The sequence below is a fragment of the Agelaius tricolor genome, unplaced genomic scaffold, assembly GCF_023055355.1.
Source record: "Agelaius tricolor isolate 1412-34295 unplaced genomic scaffold, bAgeTri1.0.p SCAF_17, whole genome shotgun sequence".
NCBI classification, from domain to species: domain Eukaryota; kingdom Metazoa; phylum Chordata; class Aves; order Passeriformes; family Icteridae; genus Agelaius; species Agelaius tricolor.
Window position 1 is genome coordinate 1,661,773 of NW_027269277.1, and position 26,443 is coordinate 1,688,215.

Here is a 26,443-nt window from a genome sequence, read left to right on the forward strand (position 1 = left end):
CTGTCCTTTCTGGCATTATGTGCTATTCCAAGTGCTGCTTTCCAACATTTCCCAATGTGTAAATCAGGAAGCTCCTCGGGTTATTTTTGCCAGCATGACTGAGAGCCCAGACTGACAGGGGATTATCACCACCCCTCTTCCTGCCTTTGTTGATCCCTCCCCATTCAGAAGTCAGATGCTTGTCTCCCACTCTGCCCAACTGGAGAGAGCTCTTTTCTACCAGCGTGGGCTTTAAATACCCCATTGAGCAGGACTGCCATAATAAAGTAATAATCAAGTTTTGCTGTTGTGGATGACTGCAGATTTCTCACTGCCTGTTGTGCAAATATAATGGGGGTGGTTCAAAAGACGCTTCCATTGGGCCTGGGGAAATTCACAGGGACTTGGAGATACCTGGAAATGTTTTCTCCCAAGCAGAACCCGTGCCCGGTTTTGTGAAAAAGTATTTATGAAATAATTTTTAACCACAATGAATTGAACTTTTAAGTTTCACATTATGGGTATTTAAAGGCAGGGAATTAGCTGCTTGCAGGTAATTATGAGAAAACATCAATGTCATAAAGCAACAAATTCTCTATCAGCATGCACAGGCTGCTAAAGAAAGCAAAGACAATTTTACTAAACCCATACATTGATGTTAGCATTATCAAAAAAACCCCACAATTAATAATGCTTCAAGAATCAAAGCTTATATAAAATTTAATATTTGTGTGGGCATTTGCAGAAGGTTTGGGGGAATGTTTTATATATATATATACACACACATCTATATTTATGGTGCCTTTGACCATCCCTGGGCACATCTTTTCCACATATAAAAAGTTACTTAAGGAGAGTTGTATCAACATGGCTGCTCATATTCATTAGGGTTATATCCAATTAGAATTTTGAGTAAAATTCAAATCTCTCCATACTGTAGTGCAGTTCAGTCTGTTCTGGTAACATCATTAACAGTTTTGAAGGGAAGAGTCTGTCAGGTTTCTGTTCTGATAAGACCATTCTGGGAATGAATTAAATAATTTGGAAAACATCAGCAATAGCTGTCTGACTATTTGTCTGCTTAGAAATTCGATACTGAAATCCAGCCTCTTCAAATAAATATGGACCCATGGGATTTGTTAATTGATTCCCTTTTATTGTTATTTTTGTAAAAATTAAATGGTATCACCATGATTTAATTTGGGTTTTTTTAAAATTATATACTTTTTTGGGTTATTTGGTTTCTAAAGACCTCCTTCACTGGAAAAGGCACCTGGTTCCCCAAATTCAAGTCAAATGGAATTAACACCTCAGAGAAAAAAAAAGACAGAAATCCACAAAACGACAGTAGGCTAAAATGGAATGTAATTTCAGCATGACAATTTTATACAGCAAACCCAGGCTTTGAGGTGATGGTACTCAACAGGAAATAATCATGATAATCAAGTAAAACATTGGTGCATCTACCAGAATCATGGTATGTATATCTTTATTACAGTTTTCAGAATACATGGATTAACAATGGCCAGGCTGTGATTTCATCAAATTCCTATTTTAAACATTACATACAAACACAGAGCTGTTTAAAAAATAGAAATGCATGAGTTTTGTCACCTTTTTATTTCTTTTTTTTTTGATCTTTTTTTTTTTTTTTTTTGGCATCAGGAGTCCTATGACTTCCAAAAGGGAAATCAAATGGTGCATGGTAGCAGATTGACTGAAGTGTGATAGGTTATTGTTCACATTCTGTGGCATATGTATCACCTCAAACAGTGCTAAAAGCACTCCAAGGACAAATCCCTCTCCTTGCCCACGCTCCCCGTGGCACCAGAGGGTGCTTGCAGGACTGCAGGATGCACAGGCTCACACAACTCCCTCCCTGGGGCACAAAAAGCAGCACTGGGAGACCTGGAGACACCTGAAGCTGAGGCATTTGGCTGCGTCTGCTTGGATTAATCTCTTTTTTTAAGAATTATTTTTTATTTACATTTCGTGTGCATGCGCGGGCGTGTGCGGGGACACCGCAGGGGGAGAGGTTTCTCACAAGACTTATTTCAAAATGAGTTTAAACTTGCAAATACAGTATGGCACATCAGAGGTGGGCTGGACACTGCTCAGCACTTGTCCTGCCCGACCTTGCAGCACTTGGAAGGCAAACAGCAAAGTAGAACTCAGCCAAGCCTTTGCTGAATGGAAAAAAAAAGCAATTTACACACACAGGGAAGTTTGCTCCCACAGAACTATTACCTGTTTGAAATATTCACCAGCTCGATCATTCTCAGGGCAGGAAGGGCTGAAGTCACCCATCAAAGCAGGGTTTGCCTGAGGGATGTGAAAGCTGAAGGCTGCAAAGTTTCCTTAACAAAAGCTATAGGAGGATTTCCAGAGCCAAACCTAAAACTCAGCCAGATTCTCAGAGTTTGGTGTGTTGTGGGATGAATTTAAAGTAGGTTACTAATGAATTGTGGCTTGGATAGAAACCATGGAAATATTACGGTTTTTTTACAGCATTTGTCTGAGGTAGTACATATACCACACACAAAAATGCAAAAATATACAGATATTCATGATTATTTGCATATTACAGAAGGGAACTGTGGGAACGCTCTTGTATCTCGCTTCTCAAGAAGAACAGATCATTTCAGATCACACTGCTCATATTCAGCTGAAACCAGAACAAGGGACAACGCTCCTGTTTGCCAGTGCCCTCTGAGGCACTGCTCCCCTTTTGGTTTTAGCCAAATAATCAGATTTACACGAACATCAGGGGTGTGCCGGGATGGATCCCCGGGTGCCACACAAACGCACAGGACAGAGCAGGTTGCACTTGTGCTCTCAGCAAACTGCATCAAACTGGAGCAGGAGGAGCCCAGTGCCTCCCACCTCTGAGCTGCACAGCCAGGAGCTCAGCACAGACCTGGAACATTTGTACACGACCGAAACTTTGCATTCCCATGACATTCGGAGGTTGGGTTCGATTCACCGCAAAGGTAAAATTATCTTCCTCTTAAATAAACTAAGAAATGTAAACAGTGTAAGTAACATCATTAAAAAAAAAAAACCAAAAAACCAAAAAACTCTCTCAGAACTTGTAACTGGTAAAATGTGAATGCAAACAGATGTGCTGGTATATTGTTAACGTCATGTCTCAGAGGACAGAGAGTGAAACATAATTAGCAAGAAATTTATGTATGAACCCTCCAGTGATTTTCATTCTGGGATTACTTTGAATACAAATATAATTTAACTGATATATTTCATTTTTTTTTTAAATTAGAAAATAAGGCAAGTGCATTTCTGAAAAAGGTGCTACTCTTCTACACTTCTAGATAAACATGTGACACCTCTGAAAATTAGATCAATAATAAAAACATTAAAAATATCTGCAATTTAATATAGACTGAAAAACTATCAAAAGACAAAGTGACCAGCATCAATTTCAGAAAATATTTTAGACTTCATAAATACGAGCACCCTATATTTACATAAATTATCTTCTAAACTAGTTTTCCTTTGAAAGACACTTTCGTTCTAACAGATATGTCCATTAAATTATATAAATGTTTCAAATATGAAAAAAATAGTAGTAAAATAGAAGCATCAGATGATGTTGTTATTTTGGATTTGCCTTTTTTTCCTAAGATTTGGTTCTTGAAAATCTGTAGCCAGCTTTCACAGAGCTTTCAAAAAAAAAAAAAAACATAACCCATGGAAATGAAAAACTTGTGCACTAATAAGTACTGCTATCGTATAAAGATTCTGTGGAGAGCTTTTGAGTTTTTACATAGAAAGATTATACCAATACTTGTAAATCCCAGCAAAATGCTAATTTCAAAATCTGAATTCTAAGACACTATTGATTTTTATAGACATTATGAACCTAATCCTTTAAACTGGCTTTGTACATTAAGCACATTTTTATAAGTGTAAATTTAATAGTTCCATTTCAAGAAGCAGGGCTTCAGTACAAGGCTGATGTTGACCTTGCACAAAACAGGATAGAAATCTTTAATTCTTTTTAGCTCTTACTGATAAACAAGGAGACAAAATCCTGTTGCATGCTTTTTTTTTTCCTTTTTTTTTTTGTTTTTCCTGAAGAACCAATCAGCTCTTCAGTTTGTTCCTAAAGCCCCCCAACAGTTTAGGGAGAGTATTTAGTTGACAGCAAGCATTTCACTAGGCTTTAGTGGTATTCCTATGTTTAGACCTATGGGCAAACCCCCTGTAGTCTTTGAAAAAAAAAAAAATTACAATTCAATACTAGATTGAAAAGGAGCTGTATCTTTTCTTACAGTGATGCAGTTCATCATTGTGGGAATTTATCCCAAACTAGTCCAATAGTTTCAAGAGGATCTCAGCAGAGAAGCAAAAAGAATCTACTGTACAAAGATGCTTGGCTCAAGCAGTAGTGCAAAGATCCACTGCCCCAGGAGCAAAGGCCCTCCAGAGCAAGGAGTTTGTGCACAGCAACCACTGACACCTCACCTTCCAAACAGCCTTTACAGACACTAAAAAACCCCAATTTCCCCACAATCCCAGGCAATAAAAGCATCCACAATAAAATTTCATCAATCAGTGATAAGCATTAATAATCTGAGAACAAGTGCCAGCTGCTGCAGAGCATCCTGATTCTTTACAAACATCATAGCTCAGCAACTTATGCAGTAGTTCCACTGGAATTCCACCTCAAATCCTCCATCCCCTCCAGGTGGGCAGCGCTCCCTCGGGAGGGGGCAGCTGCCCTGGGGACACAGGGGCCAGGGAGGGAGGATTGGATTTCCCCAGGAGTGCCAGGACAAACAGTGGCAGCTGCTGGCCTGAGGAACTGCAGTGCAAGGGCCTGGCCACAAAGGGCAACGGGAGGAGCTTCCCAAAAATCAGCCTTGGCCACTGCTAGGCAGTGCTCCAGGCAGGAAATGTGTTGGTAGCTGCTGAACTCAGCACTAAAATCCACCAGTGGAGACCCCCCTAGGTATTTTACCTGAGAAACAGAGGAAAAACTCAGAGGCAGTTCTGAAAAACTTCATTGTGTAGCTCGTCTCTAAAAACCTACACACAGGCATTTTAGCATCATCAAAATAGGACAATCACACTTTCCCCCAAATAGCTTTATAAAGAATATATAAGTGCACAATTAGAAAAATCCCTCCTTAGATACAGTTAAAAACATATTCTGCCCTTGATATAATTTTGGAAAAATCCTATGCTCTGTTTGATTTAATTTTTTTTTTCCTTTTTAGCAGTGATAAGTAACTACACCTCATCATATCAGCAGAGGTGTAGATATGTGGTGTATCCCACTGGCAGCTGAATCCACCAGGCTTTACACTGAGATAAGGTTTTCAGCAACCTGACTGGGGCTATGTGTTGCTTTTTTATGGTTACAAAAAAGATTCTGATAATGTAGACCAGCTCATCTCTGAATTTATTAACATACAATTTTATTATTTTTCCTTTCATGTTCAAATCAGAACTGCAAATGGAATCCACAGCTGTACTTTTTCAACAGAAGTGTATTTTCTTACCCATATAAAACATAACCTAGAAATCCCCAACTCCTTTCATGTGAGTTGCCAGCTTAAACAAAAAGGGGTGAAAAAAAAAAAGAAAGAACATAAGAAAATAAGATATATACCCTACTGTTTAACACTGTTTACAGATCTTGGTAGTTGGGGCAATAAGATACAGTATGTGGATTTTTTAGCAACTGCTTTAAAATTACATATTCTTACACCACCTCATTTAATCAATACCAGTATTCCTTTATGATCATTGCCAATTTGGATGATAAACTCTTCCCAAAGCACATCCATTTCATTGTAAATAAAACAATTCATTAATTCTTTGGCATCAGAAGAATCATACAGCTGCAATTGCTCCGTTGTGTCGAGAACGAGACCTTTCCAAAGTCACTCGTTTGTTATCTGCAACAAAAAGAGAGAAAAAAACAAATCACCACAAGATTTGAAACACGGATAATGCAATGTCAAGAGGTTTTCAAACAGCCCTGGAAATCATTCTGAATGATATGTAAATAAGTAACTAGGAGACTGGATCAGAGAAGTTTCACACTGCAGCTGCCAGACTGAGTTCAAGAGTTCTGCAATCAGCAATAAATTACTTTCTTGATCAGAGAAGCTGGGTGATAAAAGCATTGGTAGAATCCTGAAACACGGTCCCCTTGGAAACAGCGCATAATAAATACAATTCTGGGTAAAAATCTTTCAAATTTTAGAAATAATTTATGCAGAGAATCTCTGGAAAAAGACATTTCCAGTTTCATGAGAACACACTGACCAGTGAAAACCTGCTAGATGCTCCAAGCCCAAAAGCCCAAACACCTCTCACTGTAATTTGGCACAGAGTTAAAAATAGACCAGTTAAATCAGCCACTTCCTAAGCATTTCCTGATTGTGCAACGTGAACAACTTTCAGTATAAAATATTACCCAGCAATTATTGCAATGAATAATAAATATGTCTCTATCACAGGAAAACAATCACCAAGTACCAGCCACGCTCCTAAATGCCTTTACAATAAAATTTTAAAGCCATGAATACACACACACACAAAAAGGGGCAGGAGATTAACCCCCACTCAGTGTTCTGCAGGTTTGCATCTTTCTTTTTGACAATGAGTTCCTGCCATAAACATTTTTTCTTTTTTTTTCCTTTTTTTTTGGTGGCTGCTTCCCTTTGACCTTTTCTCCCCTGTCTCACTCAGGTGCTGCTCTGCACCATTTCTGTCCCAAAAGAGGGGCTGGGACTTTTACACAGGTCTGGAATATCATAAAGAGGTTGATGCCTTTTGGGGCTACCTAAAAACAGAATCAAGGGAATAAAAAGCAGTTACATTTATTGAGGGGCCTTCAGGTACATTTGGGGCAGATGAAGCCCTCCAGGGGCTACCCCCAAAAATGGATGGTGGGTCACAGGTTTGCACACTTTGATAAGTTTGGTCCATTTGCATATTGGGGGTTAATGTTCCAATTCCAGCTTCAGCTGATGAAGTCATTGACCCCAAGTTTGCTCCCCCAAACCCATTTTTGTTTCCATCTCAGGCCCTGAGGCACTGAGGTCCTTGGTTCCCAGCCTGGAGAGGAATTGCTGTGTCTGCCCAACGTGGGAGAGCAGCAGCTCCCACTGGACATGGAGTTTAGAGTTACACACTGAAGAGCTGCAGGGTCACAAATACATGAAAAATATAAAAAACTCAAATCCTAAGACATCAAAGTCCCTTCAGAAGCAAAACTCCTGGCAGGCACACTGCAGGCACTCAGCCCTTCCCACAGGCTCAGCTCCCTCTGCCTGCCCGGCCTGTGCCCCTGGCAGTGCCACGCTAGGGCTGGGCACAGAGCCAGGTCCCCAACACCCCTGGGGACACACACACGGTCTGTGAGCTGGGGCTGGGTGAACCTGAGGGACAGGGGACAGGCAGGAGCAGGGAGAGCACCCTGGGATCCAGCAGGGGCTGTGAGCACCTGAGGGGATGGTGCCAAGGGGCTGCAGCCAGGCTCGGCCCAGGGTGTCCAGCTGGCCACAGGCACAGTACAGGGCACAGGTGACCAGCAGGGAACTCCTCCTGACAGGGCACAGGTGACATCAGGAACCTCCTCCTGACAGGGCACAGTGACCAGCAGGAACCTCCTCCTGACAGGGCACAGGTGACCAGCAGGGACCTCCTCCTGACAGGGCACAGGTGACCAGCAGGACAGGGCACAGTGACCAGCAGGAACCTCCTCCTGACAGGGCACAAATGGCCAGCAGGAATCTCCTCCTGACAGGGCACTGACCAGCAGGAACCTCCTCCTGACAGGGCACAGTGACCAGCAGGACAGGGCACAGGTGACCAGCAGGAATCTCCTCCTGGCTCTGAAGGGCACTGCTCCCTGCCCCAGGACAGGCTGGGGGCTCCATGCTCAGACATCTTCCATCCATTCCCCTGCACAAACTCCAGGCTGGGCACAGGTGGCCAAGGTGACCTCCAGAGCCCTCTCCAGGCCAGGCCCTGCTCTAACCCAGCAGAGCCAGACAGGGACAGGCAATTAAAGGAGACAAAGAAGTCATCTCTGTGATCTGTTCCTGGACAGAGAACAGAGGCTGCAAAATCAGCCTCCCCTTCCCTGCTCAGTGCAAGTGTCTGCAGCGCTATGGGGAATTAACGGCTCCTTTAGCAAGATTATTGGTTCTTTTTATAGTTCTGCCTTGCCTCCTTTTCCTAATGAACCTAGCCATGCATAAAGTATTCAAATTACCCTAAGTCAATCTGTTTTGCATGGGAATAAATCTCTGTGCTGGTTGCAGTGTCACTAAGAGCTGGCAATTAAAGCACAGAGGAAGGGAAGTCATCAACTCCCATGTGCTGCTGCTCCTCCAAGAGCAAAGGCTGCACTGATACTGCTCTCCGTGGCCACAGCACACCAGCTTCAACTCCACAGGTTAAAAACAGATTAAGAGAGTATTACAACTGTGGATTTTGATTTATTTTTTTTTTTTTAGATTTTCTCCCTCCATCATGCAATTGCAAAGCTGGGCTGGGACTTCAGGCAAACACAAAACCACCACAAAAGAAAATTGTAAAGGAATATAATTTCCTTCTTCAGGTAATAAGAAAGTATTTTCTTAATACTTTATGTGTTAAGTTAAAACAAAGGGTTTCATATGGTTTCATATCCTGATGCCTTGTGAAACTGGGTTGGGCTGGTATTTCAGTTACTTGAGCAAGAATTTTGAAAAATCATTAAATTTCTATCACTTTCAACATGCACATTCAGTTATCTCCAACATCTGTATTTACCTTTTCAATGTAACAGACTGCATTGAATGCAACACAAAGCAAGTCTGGCCCATAAACATGACTGACTATTCTGGCATAAAATCAACTATAACATCAATAAATGGTAAAACTTTCCTTTTGTAAGGGGGGGGTAGAGAGGGAAAATAAGAGTAAGTTAAAAGTAGATGAAATGAAATAAGAACTCATTGCCCAAAGGCTCAGGTGTACTTTGAAAACATGCAAACATGACTAGAAACCATGATCAGGGGTTCTGTGGGGACCAGCCAGGCCTTCTGGGTAACCCCACAGGGAGAGAATTGGATTTCTCACTTTAATCTTAGAAGCCCATTTCTTTTAAAAGCAGGGTGTACCCACTCTGCTCCCATTACAGACATTATAATCTGTCTCAGAAGTGAACACACAACCTTCAAAGCGGCCTCTCAACCTGCTGGAAGGATCTTAGAGCAGTGAAAGGTAGAACAGTGAAGGATTAAAATGGGAAACAAAGCAGATTTTTATATCACAAAATAATCCCCCTCTTTTAGCTAGCTGGATCAAATGAAAATGAAGTCAATATAAAATTAAATGCTGAGGAATCAAATCAGCAGTTCCTGTTTAGTACCCATAGCCCTGGAATGCAACGGTGACCCTGCAAAAAACAAATGGACTTTGTTATAAAAACAATTCCTTGCTCAAGTCTTCTTGCACTCAGCAGAGCACCAAGATGGGAATAAACCCTGCAAAATCTATTTTTCCTTTCCTTAATGCTCCTTCATTAGCTCTGTTATTAAAAGAGAAGTCTCAATAGCTGCCACAGATTTATTAACTCAGCAGCTTGTTATCAACACAGAACTCGGCTATATGAGGAGAAAAATAAATGGTACTTTGCACAACTGCAGTGCTAAGATTAAGTGACTTTTTCATTTCATTTTCTCCTTATCCACTCTTCCAGGTAGTAACTTTATGCACTCCTAATTACAAACCCTATTTTTTATGAGCAATCAATGCTAGTATTAATAGAGATGTTGTGCAGTCCAATGGACTGGTCATGACACTGAGATATCTGATAATGGAAAGACAGAGTCTATAAAACCATCCCTCAAAGGTACCTGATTGGAATTTGCATCATTCTGCAACAAGGAAAAAAAGTTCTCTTCTATCATTATCTCTCAGCCCTGATATTAAAATTGTAAATGTGTTACAAACTGCTACCTTGGGCTTGGCACCTTGTTTGACTCCTATTTCCCCTCCTAAATCACCTCCCCAAGGTGGGAGAATTGACCTTTCCACAGCTGACAATAATAATAATAATAATAAAAACTGTTCCATGCTCAGAGGAAGGAGGTCCTGGCTTGACTTGCCTTGAAAATGATCACAGCAAGAAGGTAGAACTCTCAGCAGTTAATAAAATATTTAAAATTTCATCTTTTTGAAATAGTTTTGACTATGCAAAAGAGACAGAACTGCGTGCTGTAAGGGAATTTGTATGGCCTGTGCCTTTGGGAATTAATGAAAGCCTTTACATCAAACATTTATTTCTTCATTCATGTAAAATCTTGTTCACTAGGAAATCCTACTGAAACACATCTTGTTTTCATGAGCAACCAAAGGGAAAATACTCCTGCAGTCCCAAGCACTGCAGCAGTGAAACAGGGAAAACAGCAAGACAATTTCCTACAGGTGGGGAATGATGGAAAAATGAGGAAAGGACTCATTTTAGTCGGTTTTAAATGGATAAAGTGTCACAACAGATGGATTCCAAGGATCAAACACCTTATCTGTAATAAGGATGACATTGGCATTTATTCTATAGAAAAAGTTGAAAACCTGAATTTTGTTTTACAAGTATCACTTTTTTTTCTGATCAGGATATCCAAATATTTTCCAGTGTCACTGATTAAAACTGTGACAAGTTAGGTTAAATTCAGTTCACTTGAGCCTGGGCAGCCTCCAGTTTTCTCCTGGAGCTACCCAAGCACAGGGAAAACTGAAGCCAAGCCATCATTTGCTGTAACAGCACATTACCAACTGCTTGAAGGAACAACCCAAGAAAAAAATAATTAATATTAATGTAATTAATAATATTTTCGTTTTAGTTTTAACTTTATTACTGTTGTCTTTATTCTATTATTATTTATTATTATTTTCCTTTATGGACTGCGGGCACCTCCATCGCCTTTAGCATCCCACAATGAGAGGCACATTTTTTTGGCAAATGGAATTTTCCAACATTTTTGGAATTTTTTTGGCAAATGGAATGGGTAGAACCTCAGGCAGGAGCAGAACTGACCCAGAATAAACCAGCAGGGAGATCCATCCCCACCCAGCAGCTCTTTAGCAGCTGAACATTGCCTGGCCTGTCCCTCTGACATTACTGCAGATCCCAGCTGAGAAAAAGGCCAGCAAAGGAAATTAAGAGCATCAAAACTGCTGTTGCTGTCTGGAGCAAAACCCTTTTTGAGAGAAAATGGCTCTCCTAACCTCAATTCTGTCAAGATTCAGTCCATCTCTGTGAGATTTGATTTCAAATTGATCTCTCAGAATGTATGGCCTATAGAGGAAAAAAAAATAGCAATAAGGTAAAAATCAGTTATGGGAGAAATACAGCCCAAATAACACTGCAGAAAAGGGGCTGAAATAGCTCTTTTCAAAAGATCCTTATTGCCAGCAGGTGAAACAAGCAAATAAAACACTTTTCTAGCTGGGTTAAGGGACACTGTACAGTTAATGTGTTTTCTGTTCATCATTAAGTATTTAAACCATTCTTATTTCAACCTAAACATGCCTGGCAAAACCTGACCTTGGCCCATTAAACCATCACAGCAGGGCATCTGACATTCACTTGGATTTGATATTTCTGTAACCAAAAATGAGAACAGACTGAGTGATCCAACATCTCTGTTCCCAGCTTTTTGGGTTTTTTTTTTTGCTAAACAGAATCTCAAATTCTTGACAATCAAAGTTAAATGCCAGCTAAAAAGGTTATTTTAGCATCAGTTTCAAAGAAACCATCGAGATTTCAAACAAACCCTGGAGCTGTAAGGTCAAATTCTATAAATCCTGGTTTATTTTGGTGTAGGTCAAGACTTTCATGTGAAAGCTGAGTGATAACCTGGGTTTATAAATGTTATGATCGAGAAACAGAAACTTACCCTTCGGCCAAAAAGAAAGCAAAATGTTTTTGGTGTTTGCTTTTTTGTTGGTTTGTTTTTTTAAGCCTCCAAATCAAGATAGCACAGCTGAACACATTAATTATAAAGACATCATTTGTTAAAAATGTGTTCCTGGTTACTGGGATATTTACAAATCCATTGATCTGTGAGGCATTGAGGGGGAAGAAAAGGTTTAAGAAGAACTAAGGAGGAAGAAAAAGCACCAAGGAGAGCTGCAGCACTTAAAAGGATGTGTCTGAAGGCTGAATGGTTCCTCCTCAGGAAAAAAGCAGAAACACATCTCCTGAGTTATCTGCAGGAGTCAGGAGTGTCGTGTTCTGCTCAGAAATGCTGCCTTCAAAGCTGTGAAGTCACTGAGGTAACACAGAGCACCTGCATTTGAAGGTTTCCAGATGATTCCGTGCGAGCCATTTCCCATGGAGAAGATACGTGCCTGTTTGGATCCTCTTTAACTTGCTAAATAAATTTGTTAATACCCAGCAGCGCTGTAGCACAGGAGCAGGTCTAAAATACAGAGAGTTAAAGAATTTAAGCCCTGCCACAAAAGAGTTTTACTCCGATTAAAAGGGAACAAAGCCACGTCTAATCTCTGCGCTGCCACTCAGACCCAGCTTGCTGGGCACTGTTAATTGGAGCCTTTGAGTCCAAGGAAAATGCAGAACATCACTAGAAAACCCATTTATTTGTGTCCAGTGTGTTAGACACAAAAATGCTTTAAAAGGGAATAATGTGGGAAGTTCTAATGCTAAATGGCATGTGTGATGACATTTACCAGCTCAGCTCAATCCAGCTGTGACCACGGCCAATCCAGCGTGGCAACCAATGAAAGTCACACTGCTGGAGCCCAGAGTGAGGATATTGGCCATCTGTATCATAATTCCAATGAAGAAATAAATACTTACCCTATTTAGAGCTGAAGCTCAGTGTTTGTAGGATGACAAATGGATTTGTAAACCCTATTTTCAAGTAATCAGTTTAAAGGAAATTTCACTATTGCTTACTCCCGGCCTTAAGATTTCCAAACCACCCGAAAAACAAAGAAAGAACTGGCCCAGTAAGATAAGATTCCTTAAACCTTTAAGTGATCTGTTTAATATTTTAATTTGCCTTTGCTTTCTTTGTTAATAGCACCATTTGGGACGTGCAGTGAAAGCTCTTCCACGAGAGTTGCACTGGAAAGGCCTTAGCAGGAGACAACACATGCCTGCCTCAGGGGTTACAAGACAAATCAATCTATTTTTCTCCTTTCCTCCAAGGGTAATTGGCCTTTAAAATTACAGAGAAAAATAGGCCTTCCTGTCAGCACAATGCAGGCACACATACAGCCATTTTCCATTTCTTTTGCAGCTGGAATTCTCAGCTGAGAGGTAAACTTATAAAGGTGGGAAAATAAAAAGAAGATGAAGAGGAACGATTGCATCAGTTCAAATCCCCTCCAATAACAAGCAGCACTGTGACCAGCATTTGAGGCTGGAATTTACTGAAACCTGCTATGAATAGCTGTCATTTTCCTAGGCAGTATTTTTTTATTCTTGATTATGATAAAATTTTCTTGAATTTTTGTGACAGCCCGTACTGCTGGCATTCATGGAGATTTATCACAGAATTTAGTCAGACTGAGGAGTTATAATTATTGCTTCATCTCCCATAAAATCTCACAAAGTAATACTGATTTTTACCTCATTCTTCTGAAATTGCCTTTTTCAAGGAGCAATCATGGCTGTGAATATCCCTAGAATCCTTCTGCTGTTCTGTACACATAATCACCTGCAGACTCAGTTTCAGCCTTTGAATACTGGTAAATTGTATACAGTGCATTTAAATTGGCTAATAAATTGTTTGATAGCAGTGAAACTCAGATGATAGTCTTCTGACTGTTCTGATTGCTATTAAATCTGCTTTGCAATACATTAATCACATTCCACTTTTAATAAGAGATTGTCACGTGAAAATATTTCCCTGTGCATAAAGATGAGTAATCAGCTAAGCTCCAACTGATACATAAAAACAAGAACAAAGTTGAAAAAAGTCAAAACAACTTAGTGTTTTAAAAACAGAACTGAAATTCCCTGGAAACAGTCCTGAGAGCACTAAACCACTGATGTGACCTCGCTCACTGGGAGTGTGTGTGCAGGTGTAAAGCAATTATTTGATATCTGAATGAACTCAGGTTCCCATTAGAGCCTGAATGCTTCAGTGACCCTATTATTTTCCTTCCAGTGCTCCCAGACCTGATCAACTTAATTACTCTGACTAGTGAAACATTTAGGACATGAACGTGGGATTTGTTTGAAACCAAATGAGACAAATGAAAGTACTTCAGAAAACAATTCCAAGAAAAGAATAAGACAGGTGAGAATCGAGGGTGTCACATCCAGCAAGGTCAAGACTAAGTAGCAGTAACAAAGAGAAAGAGAGAGAGATCCTTGGCAATAAAAATACATTTATTCAGATATTTTTTTCCCTTGAACTCCTCATTTGTAACCTCTCCTGCATAGTGGAAGCATTTAGCTGATGAATCAGAGGGGTAAAACAAGTTGCAGAGAGTAAATTAACTGTCTGCTTCAAGTACTGAAAGAATCCAAATCTCAAACCACAGAGACTGTGATTCTTCCTTCATGGCTACACACACACTTTTAGGAGTTGTCCAAAAGTAAAAGCAGAGCCTTTACTCAAAAATCCCTTCATGTCAGAGAGGACAGATTTGCTCGTGTGAAAGCTGTGTTCCCCTGGTTTAATTGTCCCTACCATTTCTCTGCTAAGGAAAGGCCTGTGACACATGGAAAACCATGTATTCACATTTCAAACAGATCTGTCTGCTGCTAAATCTGCTGTACTCTTCACAATAATGAAATTTGAAATGTCCTATTGCCAGCTCCCCTGTGAACACCTCCATCCTAGAATCTGTACTTGCTCTGGCAGGGAGGTGCAGGACAAGGATACAGACAGGGAGAGGTCCTGGATGTGGAGTGCACAGGGGATCCCAGAGCTCCCATCCCTCATCCCACTGCCCCGTCCCTAAAGAAAGAAATTTCTTTGAAAGAAATAATTACTTAAAATTACTTTCTTTAAAAGAAATAATTAATTAAGTAATTAAAAATAATTACTTTATTCTCCTATTACTTTATTCTCTGTTCTGATTTTTCTGATTCTCTCCATACCCAGACAATGGCAATATTCCCTGTAGCTTGCAAAAGTCAGTCTTTTGTATTTTTTATGCATCAGAAAAATATTCTCTCACTATATAAATATATATATATATAACCCACTCTGCAAGAACTTGTAGGCTACAAGTAAAACGAAATATTTTAAATAATACAATAAAGGCAGAATATCCATAATTATTTTTTTTTGATTAAATAAAATATCAGCATTTTTTATTCATGGCTAGGTTAACATTTACAATTCAGCATTTTGCAATATTTAAATGGAATTGAATATGCTATGAGAAAACTTAGAACTCCATCCCTCCTGTCTGGCTGGCTGGCACAGGCCATGGCTTTCTGTGCCCATCTGCATTTTAGCACAGGACATGGAAGAAAAGCTCCTGTTCCAGCCTGGCAGGATGATCTCACCACCACCTGACACCTCTCTGCACCCCCCAATGAGAACAACTCCAGCCTGAAAGTCACTTTTAATCTCTATTATTTGCATGTGCAGGTTATGTGAATGTGAGACTGTTGCTTATTAAAATAATTCATACAAGAAAGTAATTTGGACTATACATGGCAGGCTCTGAGGTAAAATATAATAACTTTTAAGAACTTAGGAGTCTAATTTCTTTCTTGGCTGAGCATGGACAACTCCATTATGATTCAGCGTGAGAACCCCATGCTCACATAAAGCAGAATTTGACCCTTTCTGTTCATATAAAGAATAAAAATATAGAAGCAGTTAATGCTGGGACAGGGCAGCAAGGTGTCCCTAAATAGCTCAAAAAGTGTTTCTATTGACCAACACTTGTACCTGAGGAGGGTTATTTTATGTGCTGCTCCAAATTCACTCAGGTTTTTTCTCTCCAGATGCAGAAGGACTAAACCAGGCCCCTCCTTCAGCTCCCACACCACGTGGGGATGTAAAGAGTGAATAAATATATTCACATTTTCTGGGGCTGCAGGGGAGGCAGCACCAGCACCTCCAACAGAGGCACCCAGGAGGAGTTTGGGATTCAAATTGTTCTTCAGGCTGGGCTGAAGGATGAGGCAAGGGGAGCTTGGCTGTGTCTGGGCAGCAGAACAGGCTCAGAGCAGGCTCAGGACAGGCTCAGGACAGGCTCAGAACAGGCTCAGAACAGGCTCAGAGCAGGCTCAGGACAGGCTCAGAACAGGCTCAGGACAGGCTCAGAGCAGGCTCAGAACAGGCTCAGGCTCAGAACAGGCTCAGGACAGGCTCAGGACAGGATCAGGCTCAGGACAGGCTCAGGCTCAGGACAGGCTCAGAGCAGGTCACTGCTGAGAGGACACAAAAATGAGCAATTTGGGGACAAGCCCTCCCTCCAGCCTGCCCTGTGCACAGAGCCTGCCTGGCTAACCAGGGTGAGCATTGCTGGCTCAGCTTCCCCACTCTCACATGGAAGAGACTTCAGGATCCCCCATCGCCTCTTCCATGCCCTTAGACTGGAAAAGGATGATTTGTGCCACAAAATAAACATTATTTCTCTTTCCAGTTCTGCTCCCATTTAGAGATCTCATCCAGGGCACAATTCCAAAACTGGTTTTACCATACAGACAAGGAAAGTCTGAATTTGGGTGAAAGGAAAGAGTCAGGACTTTCTCTCTGGGGTGGGAGAGAGTAGGAACTTACACAAATTTTGCTGCTGGATAAAATGATTAGGAAAGTACATCCTCAGTGCCACTAAAATCACATTAATCCATCAGCTGTTTTTGCCCAAAGCTGGTAATGTCCTTTAGAAGGATGTTTTGCTGTACATAAACACTTTTCACTACAAGCTCCTTCTATTTCATCCCAGGGCAGGTTTTTTCACGCTTGGACTGGTTTCATCTTCAGGACTAACAAAGGCAGAGTGTTAACAGTTCACACCTATTGTGACTCACTGCCCACCCTGGCCTTTCTCTTATCCACCTCCCACCCCTTCCTTCCCTGAGCTTTCGCAGAGCCCCCAGTCCATTCTGATTCTGATTGCTTTTAACCCAAACCAGTGCAAACCACGAGCAGCTTGGCCACTGTGCACCAGCAAAGCCCATTTTGCTGAATTAAACGTCTGATCAAAGGGCTTGTTACCTTTTTTGTTTGCATCCTCTTTAAAGAGGTGTTTCAGACAGGGTTTTCTGTAAAACAGGGCTGAGACTTGGCTGCGCTTTGATGATAACTCCTGCTGCTGCCCAAGTGTTTCTTTTGCACTGGATACTCAAGGAAACAATTATAAAAACTTACAGGGAAAAGGAAAAAAAAAAAAGACATTTTTGGTGCTCTTACAAGTGCTTCATCAGCTGTTTATCATGACTGGAAAAAAAAACTAAAAAGAGATCAGCAAACTCCTCCAATTTTCCAGCCTAATATTCCAATAGAAAATAGCAAAAAGCTGAAATAGTAAATAAAAGAGAGCTTGTATTTCAGCTTAACAACTTGACTTGCAATTTTTCAGGCTTTGGATACAGAAAGCCATCTCTAGGGACTTTTCTGTGAGGATGGGGACTTTTTAAAATATGGGGTGGTTTTAATTCTATGAAATTCACAGCTGTGATTTTGGAATTTCCTACTCAGCAGCAGCAGCAAAGCAAACTGTAGATGAAATATTTTCAAAAGGTTTACTACAAAGTTTGTTACAGAGATTTTTTTTTTCCCATAAACTATGCAAATCTGGCTACTTATATTCCAAGAGTTCTACTGACTCAGTTTAAGGCAAATAACTATTTCATAAAACAGCATGCTTGCAGAGGGCTGGAAATGATATCTCACTCCAGAAGGGAAAAATCCAAGGAAGATAAATGCTCTTAAGTATGCAGAGTATTTTCAGATGCCTTTTAATTTTTTTTTTATAAGAATACAGTGAAATACTCTTGGAATGCCAGTAAAAAAGAGTCAAAGAGCTAACTGCAATTTGATTTATTTGGTTTGTTTTGAGTTCTCATTCAAACCCAAGCCTCGTGCACTTCAAGTCCAGCCCAGCATGAGAGAGCCTCAATATCTGCAAAGTCCAGCAGGAAGGATTAGAAAATGTCACAACACCTTCAGGGCATGGCAGATCCTTAAAATAGGGAATGATTCAAGAGTTTGAACAGGAAGGGTCCAGCAGGGTGCCTTCAAAAACTCTGCACCAGGCTGGAAGGTCTGGGAGCCTCCCCTCTTGAAAATATCATCCCTTTTCTGCTGCATTCTCACCACAGCAGCAAACCTGGGCACAGAAGGGACCCTCCACAAGGCACATAAAAACGCCCTGGGTAATTTAAAATAAGTTTATATATATATATGTACATAAATGTATATTTTAGAGGAACGCCAACTTCTTTGACAGGCAAAGTTTCTCTGGAAAAATGATAACCAGCTGATATCCAGCATTTCTGATTTGCCTTTGACATAGGTAATGGCTGCTTGTATGATGCCTGGAAATTCAGCAGCTTTGCAGTAACTCAGTCCAAATGGTCCTGACTCTTATTTCTGGTCACATGTGGGTCTTTGGACTTGGATTAGCAGCTGAAAACAATTATGACTTTGCAGTTTAAAGACAACACTTAAGACACTACTAAATCCAGTAAATTTTAGCATTTTAAACTCATTTTCAGGGCATTTCAAAAATCCCTTCCCTCTGAAATCTGAGTAGAAAGACAAAGGTCTAAAAATGCTCTCAAAACTCAATAAAATTAGTATTAATTGAAGTTCTGATAGACTGACTAAATGAAGAACCAAAACTTTTTTCCTTGAAGAAGCAATGAAATGTGATATTGAACCATTTTCAACACCTTCCCCAAAGCATTTTTCAGGTTTAGGGTAATTATACAGAGCAATACGGCTCCAGCACATTCTACATTTTCTGCAAATACATGATTACACAAGATATTAATTCTTCCTCAGGAAGATTTTTGAGCAGTGCCACAATTTCCCCTTTTCCTTGGGTGTTCCTCGTCCAGGGCCATCCCCTGCAGCCGAGGCAGGGGGATCAGGGGAGGATTTTGTGCTGCTGACAACATTAATTCCATTCTCCCCACCAGACCTCTCAACTTTAATAAGGCATTAACAGCACACTGCAGTAGTTTATGCTCAAATCTCTATGTACATTTACAGCTTATTTTGACTTTGTACACCTCTGAGTTACTTTTTTTGTCAGTTTCTGCTGAGTTTGCTCGTAATAAAATGATTTTTTTTCAAATAATTTCACTTCCAGTGATTTATTTCTGCTTCACAAGATGAAGTACAAAAGGTTCAATCTGCTGCTCAGTGTCCCCTCTTTAGGGAATAATAAGGAAATGTGATATTAAGTTTCAGAATCCTTGCAAAAAACAAAGCAAGGCAGTGGTAACCATGAGGAGGTCACGATCTTTGTGTGAGTGAGGATATTTTGCAGGTTTATCCTAGCTGCACTTTGCCAAGAGCTATCTGCTGAGATCCATGACAGAGAGAGAACTGTCTTGCATATTAAATTGTGTCACCAACGACCCATCAGCTTTCTAAAAAAGAAAAAAATAAAAAAGGGAGGGTCTTCACACCAATTTGGCACTGAGAAAAATAATTTACACCCACCAAGTCCCAATAATACATTTGGAAGCCTGCAAGAAATGCAGAGCATTCTTATTTTTGTAAATAAAACATCAGTTAGCTTAGAGAGCAGTTAAATCCACAGGTACAATCTGATTTTCCCCAAGCTGTTTTACAACAATCCAGCCACTGCAGGAAAGAAAGGGGAATTTATGGAGGAATAAATGGAGAGACAGACAGAGTGTGGTGCTGGATGGAGGGGAGGTGCCAGTGCTGAGAGGGGCAGAGAAGCTGTTCTGAACAAGCAGGAATCCTTCCAAAAGCCCAAATCTTGTCTAAACTATTGCAGCAAAGCAGGATGATCTCTGCATCACCCCAAAATTCCCAAAGCCAGCCCCTGACAAGCAGCAGCAATGTCATTTCCAGCCCTGTTTCCAGTGCAGCACATGAGGATGGGTAAGAGCAGGAGGGTTTCCTCCCCTCCCTGTCTCCCAGTGAAAGATGTCTGGCAGAATTATTTCCTGTTCATCTCAGTGGTGCTGAAAATCTCACTAAGTGTCTTTAAAAAATCCCAGGTCAAATACAGAGTCAGCATTTAAGCAGAGCACTTAGCCCTGGATATGCTGGGTCTAATCCTTGTAGTTTAGCCCCAAATTAGGCTGTCTTTCCTTCTTCCTCCCTGAAATGGCTTTAGCACCCCGCCTGCCTTTATGCAATTAAAAAGCTCCTTGCCTGTAATTGACAGCTGATGGAAGCAGACATTAATTCTTATCCTACAGAACTGATATTTAATCTATGATATTAATGTTGCCCATATTCAGAGAATTCACTAAAATCACGGATTCTTCTGTCTCCAATCCCCTGCCTTTGCAAAATCTACTTTTGATCCAAAACCCCCAAATGAATTCAGGTCATACAGGCTCTGGAAGAAAGGAAGGAAGGAAGAAAACTCAGTCTGTGAAGATGTTTTGTCCTGCTTTTTCTTTCAGGTGAGCTGCAGGCAGATGACTGCTCCTGTGGGCTGCACAGAGGCTCAAGGACTTGGTCCTGCTGGGAAAGGACTCAACAACAAAAAACACAAAAATCACAAAACCCGACTCAAACATTCTTGGGCACAGCCAGGAGGTAAAACAAGAGCCAGCAGCCCAAACCTGCAGCTTTAATTTATTAAAAAACCCCTATTTTGCCCAAGGAATGGGGTGCCCAGGAGCTGGGCAGCTCTGCAGGAAATGAATCCCCAAGTCCTTTCAAGCATTCCTCACACCCCATCAGCTCACCAGCACTTGGCAAGCACATGGAGGCACTCAGAAATAATAACTATTAACATTAGTTATTTTGGGCTTGTCATTAGTATTTACATCCACACTCCTAGCAGCTCGAAATGCCAAGGCTCCTGTTCCAGTGATATTTTTCAAAAAGGAAAGGGCTTTTTTTTTTTTTTTGCCAATTTATCATTTCTAATCTGTTCAAAGCTTAAGCCAGAACTCTTCAGTGAGACTTCTTCATAAATAACTGTACAAAATTAAAATAAATTAACATCTATTATTTGGCTTCATTCTTAAAATAGTTAACATATGCCCACGGGCTACAGCATACACTGAAAAAATAAACCAAAGTTTTAGAGAGGGGATCTTCACCCCTTTCTGAGGACTCAGAAGACACAGAAGAACTAGGATTCCCAAAACTACCAGCAATGGTCTGGAATTTAATAGATGTGAACTATGATTAATAATATTTTCACAACTACAGCAGCCATAATCAGGGAATGATTCAGGGTTTCCAGAAGCCTAAATCAGCTCTCAAGATCATCTTCAGCAGATGATGATCTTCAGCTCTCAAGATTATCATCAAAATCTGCTTCAGCATTCACCCAGAGAGGGAGCTGGGCAAAGGTGGTGAAGAGGGGGGAAAGCAAGAGTAAGACTGGGAAAACTTCGTTCTCCTTGCTTCATTTATTAATTAGATTGCTGATGGGCTCCACCACAAGGCTGACAGGATCTGTAAGCAAGGACATTCCAAGAAAAGCAGCGAGTTTTGACAAATTCTTGAGATGTCACTGATTTGTGAATGTGTGTAAGAGAGGAAACGACGTGTAACTGAGAAAAGTCAGCATGGAAAACAGAAGGAAATTCAGAAGTTAAAAGAAACCAAAGGGGAAAAAAAGCCCATCAGACTGCTTCGTGATGTGGAGGCTTTTTTGGTGTTGTTTTGTTACTTTTTGTGGCCTTATTATAGCAGGGATGGGATCTGCAGGGACTGGAGATTGACAGGTGTCTCTCAAGTGTGCGTGGTCTGAAACATGAAGCACAAGCAACTTTAGCTTTGCTTTTTATGGCATGTGCTAAAATTGGAAACAAAATAAATTACAGGGAAACTTCAAGGCAAGAATAAACTGGTTGGTATCAATTGGCCTGATCATATTCTTGCTTGAGTTGTGGAATAACTTCCAGCCACCACTGAAAACTGCACCTGCCAAGGAAGCCTTTGTTCAGGTAGGATCTTTGCCTTAGGGGTAAAATGGGAAAAAAGCCTTTAAATCAGCAAAGCATTACTAAAACCAGCTCTTATTCTAGAAAGTATAAACAATAATTTTTATAGAAAAACTTGGTATAATCAACAGGAAAACAGAATAAGATGAACTAACTTTCATGATAGCAAACCAGAGTGATTTTGACCTTCTGACTAAATATTTTCCTGTAGCTCCTAAGTAAACTTGTTTGTTATCCACAAAAGGTTTCATTGCCACTTAATGAATGAATGAATTAATGTTATTAGATATAGAATTTAAAACACTTATTCAGACTGAATTCACAACACATCTTTGCTTTCAGCTTTGAAGCTGGACTACAGAAGCTAAAACATGATTTAGATTCAGGAATTCACAGAGAGCTGAATATTGTGTCCTCAAGCTCAGGATAAACACAGAAGGAAGAACAAAATACAGGCAAGAAATGTGATTTATTTTCAAAGGACAGACGGGATGACATATGGGTTCAAAATACTGTAAAGACTCCAAGCCTAAAGCCATAAACACATCCATAATATGTGGAATATATGTCCACTGCTGATGGGTGCATGGATGTACACAAATATATCTGGGAGAAATCCATGGCATTTCGAGGAGCTGATCAGAAATCTGTCACAGCAGGAAAAACCAGGCAGAGAAATTAATTAATAGGGAATAGCAGAACTGAGGAAAACGTTTTCCTGGAGTCTCAGAGAAGCCATGAAATGCTGTGCAGCAGCACATGCCAGGTAAATCCAAACCAGACTGAAGGCACAGAGGATGAGGAGCCTCCTGTGCTGTCCATGCAGAGCAGGCCACGTGTGGGGAATGTTCTGGAACAAGAAAAGCTGTGGGACACTGTGGCTCAGCCCAGACATCCACAAAGCAAGAACACACCACAGACACCTCTGAAACGTTGGCAGCCTCACTGGTTTTTCTTTCAGGGCTGCCTGGGATTGAAGCAATAAGCAATTAATGAAAGCACAGCCGTTTAAAGTCATCACAACAGAGAAAAAGCAGCTCTCAAGGGGCAGTTCCTGCTGAGGCAGTGCCTCAATATCCAAGCCTTACCTTCAACCTGAGCTTTCCTTATCTTAAATTGACCAATTCACCCAGAAACCAACTCTTATTTTCTTCTACACAGCTGGTTTTTGATAGAGCATCATACATGATGCATGCACATGGCTACATGAATTCTGTGCTGGAATCTATGTGAAAATGTGTTCTAAACACTGGAGCAGCAATCCTCACCCAGCTGTGGGGGTAAAAAAATAAAATATTCAAATGCAAAGGAGGATTTATGAATTGAATTTATTTTTTATCTACCAGTAAGCTTAAGTTGAAATATGAATAACTGATTTAACACTGAAATGGTATTCAAATATTTGACTCCAATCCCCTATTGCTTCTAAATTCATTCAGAAGTCAAGATTATTAATTCTTCCTGACAGAAAATCAAGATTTAATGATCATCTGATAACCCTTAGGAATTACAAAGTAAACTGAGATAATAATTCAGACAAAATAAAATGATTTTACATATATAAGGAAAACATCGTGCAGAATATCCATTTAGGCATTTCCTATGGAGCAGTAACTAATTTTTAAGAAAACACAGAGCAAAAAAACTGACTTGGTATGTACAGTAAAGGGTTCAGAAGGTAAAAAGGGCCTTCATTAAAATCTGCAGAGCTTTAACCCTGTGCTTTGATCAAACAGACAAACTGAGCCCCTCCAGCACTCCTCCAAAAAAGCCTGGAATGGGAAAACACATGGAAGGATTTTAACCCGGTGACCTTGTGGAAGCACTGCTGCTCACTCCAAGGCAGCCTCGCTCTCCAGATCAAGGCATCTACTCACCCAGGGCCACCAGGCCAAAACCATGCCCTCAAATAATGTGCTTTGTGCAATCTCACAGAGCAACTGCTTTCAGCCTGGTAAAAATGATATGCAGGAAATGATTTTTAGGTAAATTTTTAGCTTTCAGGTCATGTCTGCAGGGAAGCAACATTAGAACTAACAGTGGTGTGAAAAATGGGGATGCAGAAGCTCTACAGCCTGTGCATTGATTTTTTTTTCTTTTTTTTTTTTTGCCCCAGAGCTCTTTCTGGCAGCAGGAACAGTGTAAAACCAATAACAAGCCAATGACAATCTATTTATACACAGAATCATACAATATTTCAAGTTGGAAGGAACCATCAAGGATCCCCAGGTGTGACTCCTGCTCCTTGCAGAGCACTGAAACCTGCACTGAGCACGGCCCAGGTGCCCTGGGGGCTCAGATTTGGGGCTGTGCCATCCCCTGGAGCCTCCTCCTGTGCCTGACCCCTCTGGGGGAAGCACCTTCCAACCTCACTGCTCATCCTTTATCCCCTGTGCTCTTTACTGACATTTGTACCTCAAACCAGCTGAAACTGGACCTCTGCAATGGGTGGAACGTTGCCTCTCCTGCCTGCAATCACCATCAAACCACAAACCATTCCTTTCCAGCCTTCTGATGTCTCCTTTCTCTTTCTTTAGTATAGAATTTTCATATAATATAATTAATATAATATAGTATAGTATGATATAATATAGTACAGTATAGTATGATATAATATAGTACAATATAGTATGATATAGTATAACATAGTGTATTATGATAATATATTATAATATGATATGATACAGTATGATAATATAATATAATATAATATAATATAATATAATACAATATAATATAATACAATATAATATAATACAATATAATATAATACAATATAATATAATATAATATAATATAATATAATATAATATAATATAATATAATATAATATAATATAATCTATCAGGCTTCTGAAACCTGGAGTCAAGATTCTCATTTCTTCCCTCATCCTGGGGACCCTCAAACACCACCACACATCCATTCTCTGCCATTCTCCCCACATTTACAGAAAATGTTTAATCCCTGGCATTTTCTGCTCTGTATCAGAACAGTTCTGAACTTGCACACAGAGCTCCCATTAAGTGGGCTGCAGAATGCACACTGAGCTAAAGGTGAATGAGTTGTCCTTCATGCTAACTTTATACCACTTCTGGGCTCCTCAAAGATGCCATTTTACCCATAAAATCCATTTCTTTGCTATTTTCAACATAAAACTTAAAAGGTGCCGTGAAAAGTGCTGAATCTCTTCAGTGGCAAAGGAGGAACCTGGGATTTGCAGGAAGTAATTAACTTTCCTTTGCCTTCCAAGCCCTCCCCATCTCGATCCTCCCATTCTGCTTTGTCAGATTGGAAAAGTCTTTGGAGGAGCCACCTCCCCATTAAAGAGAGGCTTGGGGCTCAGAGTGCGGCCAGCTCACGGCACGAGGACGGAAAATGGGCAGGAAACCAGTTCTGGTGCTCAGCCCACCCAGGGGCACAGGCACAGCCTCCTCTGGACACAGCACTGGTGGCACTGCCACCTCGGGGCGGTCACATTGTCACCTTGGAGGGGTCACAGACCTCTCATTGTCACCTCTGAGGGAACACAGCCACCTCAGGGCCACCTCTGGGCGGTCACATTGTCACCTTGGAGGGGTCACAGACCTCTCATTGTCACCTCTGAGAGGGCACAGCCACCTCAGAGCCACCTCTGAGAGAACACAGGCCCATCATTGTCACCTCTGAGGGGTCACAGGCCCATCATTGTCACCTCTGAGGGAACACAGCCACCTCAGGGCCACCTCTGGGCGGTCACATTGTCACCTTGGAGGGGTCACAGCCACCTCTGAGGGGTCATAGACCTCTCACTGTCACCTCTGAGGGAACACAGCCACCTCAGGGCCACCTCTGAGAGAACACAGGCCCATCATTGTCACCTCTGAGGGAACACAGGCCCATCATTATCACCTCTGAGTGGACACAGCCACCTCAGTGCCACCTCTGAGCGGTCACATTGTCACCTTGGAGGGGTCACAGCCACCTCTGAGGGGTCATAGACCTCTCATTGTCACCTTGGAGGGGTCACAGCCACCTCTGAGGGGTCATAGACCTCTCAGTCACCTCTGAGGGGACACAGCCACCTCAGAGCCACCTCTGAGAGATCACAGGCCCATCATTGTCACCTCTGAGGGGACACAGCCACCTCACTGCCACCTCTGAGGGGTCACAGGCCCATCATTGTCACCTCTGAGGGAACACACACCTCTCATTTTCACCTCTGAGAGGGCACAGCCACCTCAAGGCCACCTCTGGGTGGTCACATTGTCACCTCTGAGGGGTCACAGCCACCTCTGAGGGGTCATAGACCTCTCATTGTCACCTCTGAGGGGGCACAGCCACCTCAGAGCCACCTCTGAGGGGTCACAGACCTCTCACTGTCACCTCTGAGGGGTC

The 26,443-nt window shown here is 41.2% G+C and overlaps 1 protein-coding gene and 1 long non-coding RNA gene across 4 annotated transcripts in view; one reads left to right on the forward strand and one right to left on the reverse strand.

Annotated features, from left to right (window-relative positions):
• Window positions 1-1,326: 1,326 nt before the first annotated feature.
• The window catches only part of DIAPH2 (diaphanous related formin 2), a 172,128-nt gene continuing 147,011 nt past the window's right edge, over window positions 1,327-26,443 (reverse strand). For all 3 annotated transcript variants that reach the window (XM_071442165.1, XM_071442164.1, XM_071442163.1), the window contains one exon: window positions 1,327-5,903. In XM_071442165.1, the coding sequence (XP_071298266.1) occupies window positions 5,839-5,903 (65 nt within the window). In that variant the 3' untranslated portion in view covers window positions 1,327-5,838. The remainder of the gene's footprint in view (window positions 5,904-26,443) is intronic.
• Window positions 8,373-24,658, forward strand: LOC139597148 (uncharacterized). Its single transcript, XR_011681530.1, has 3 exons — window positions 8,373-8,581; window positions 20,570-20,705; window positions 24,186-24,658. It is a non-coding gene; the product is annotated as an uncharacterized lncRNA (long non-coding RNA).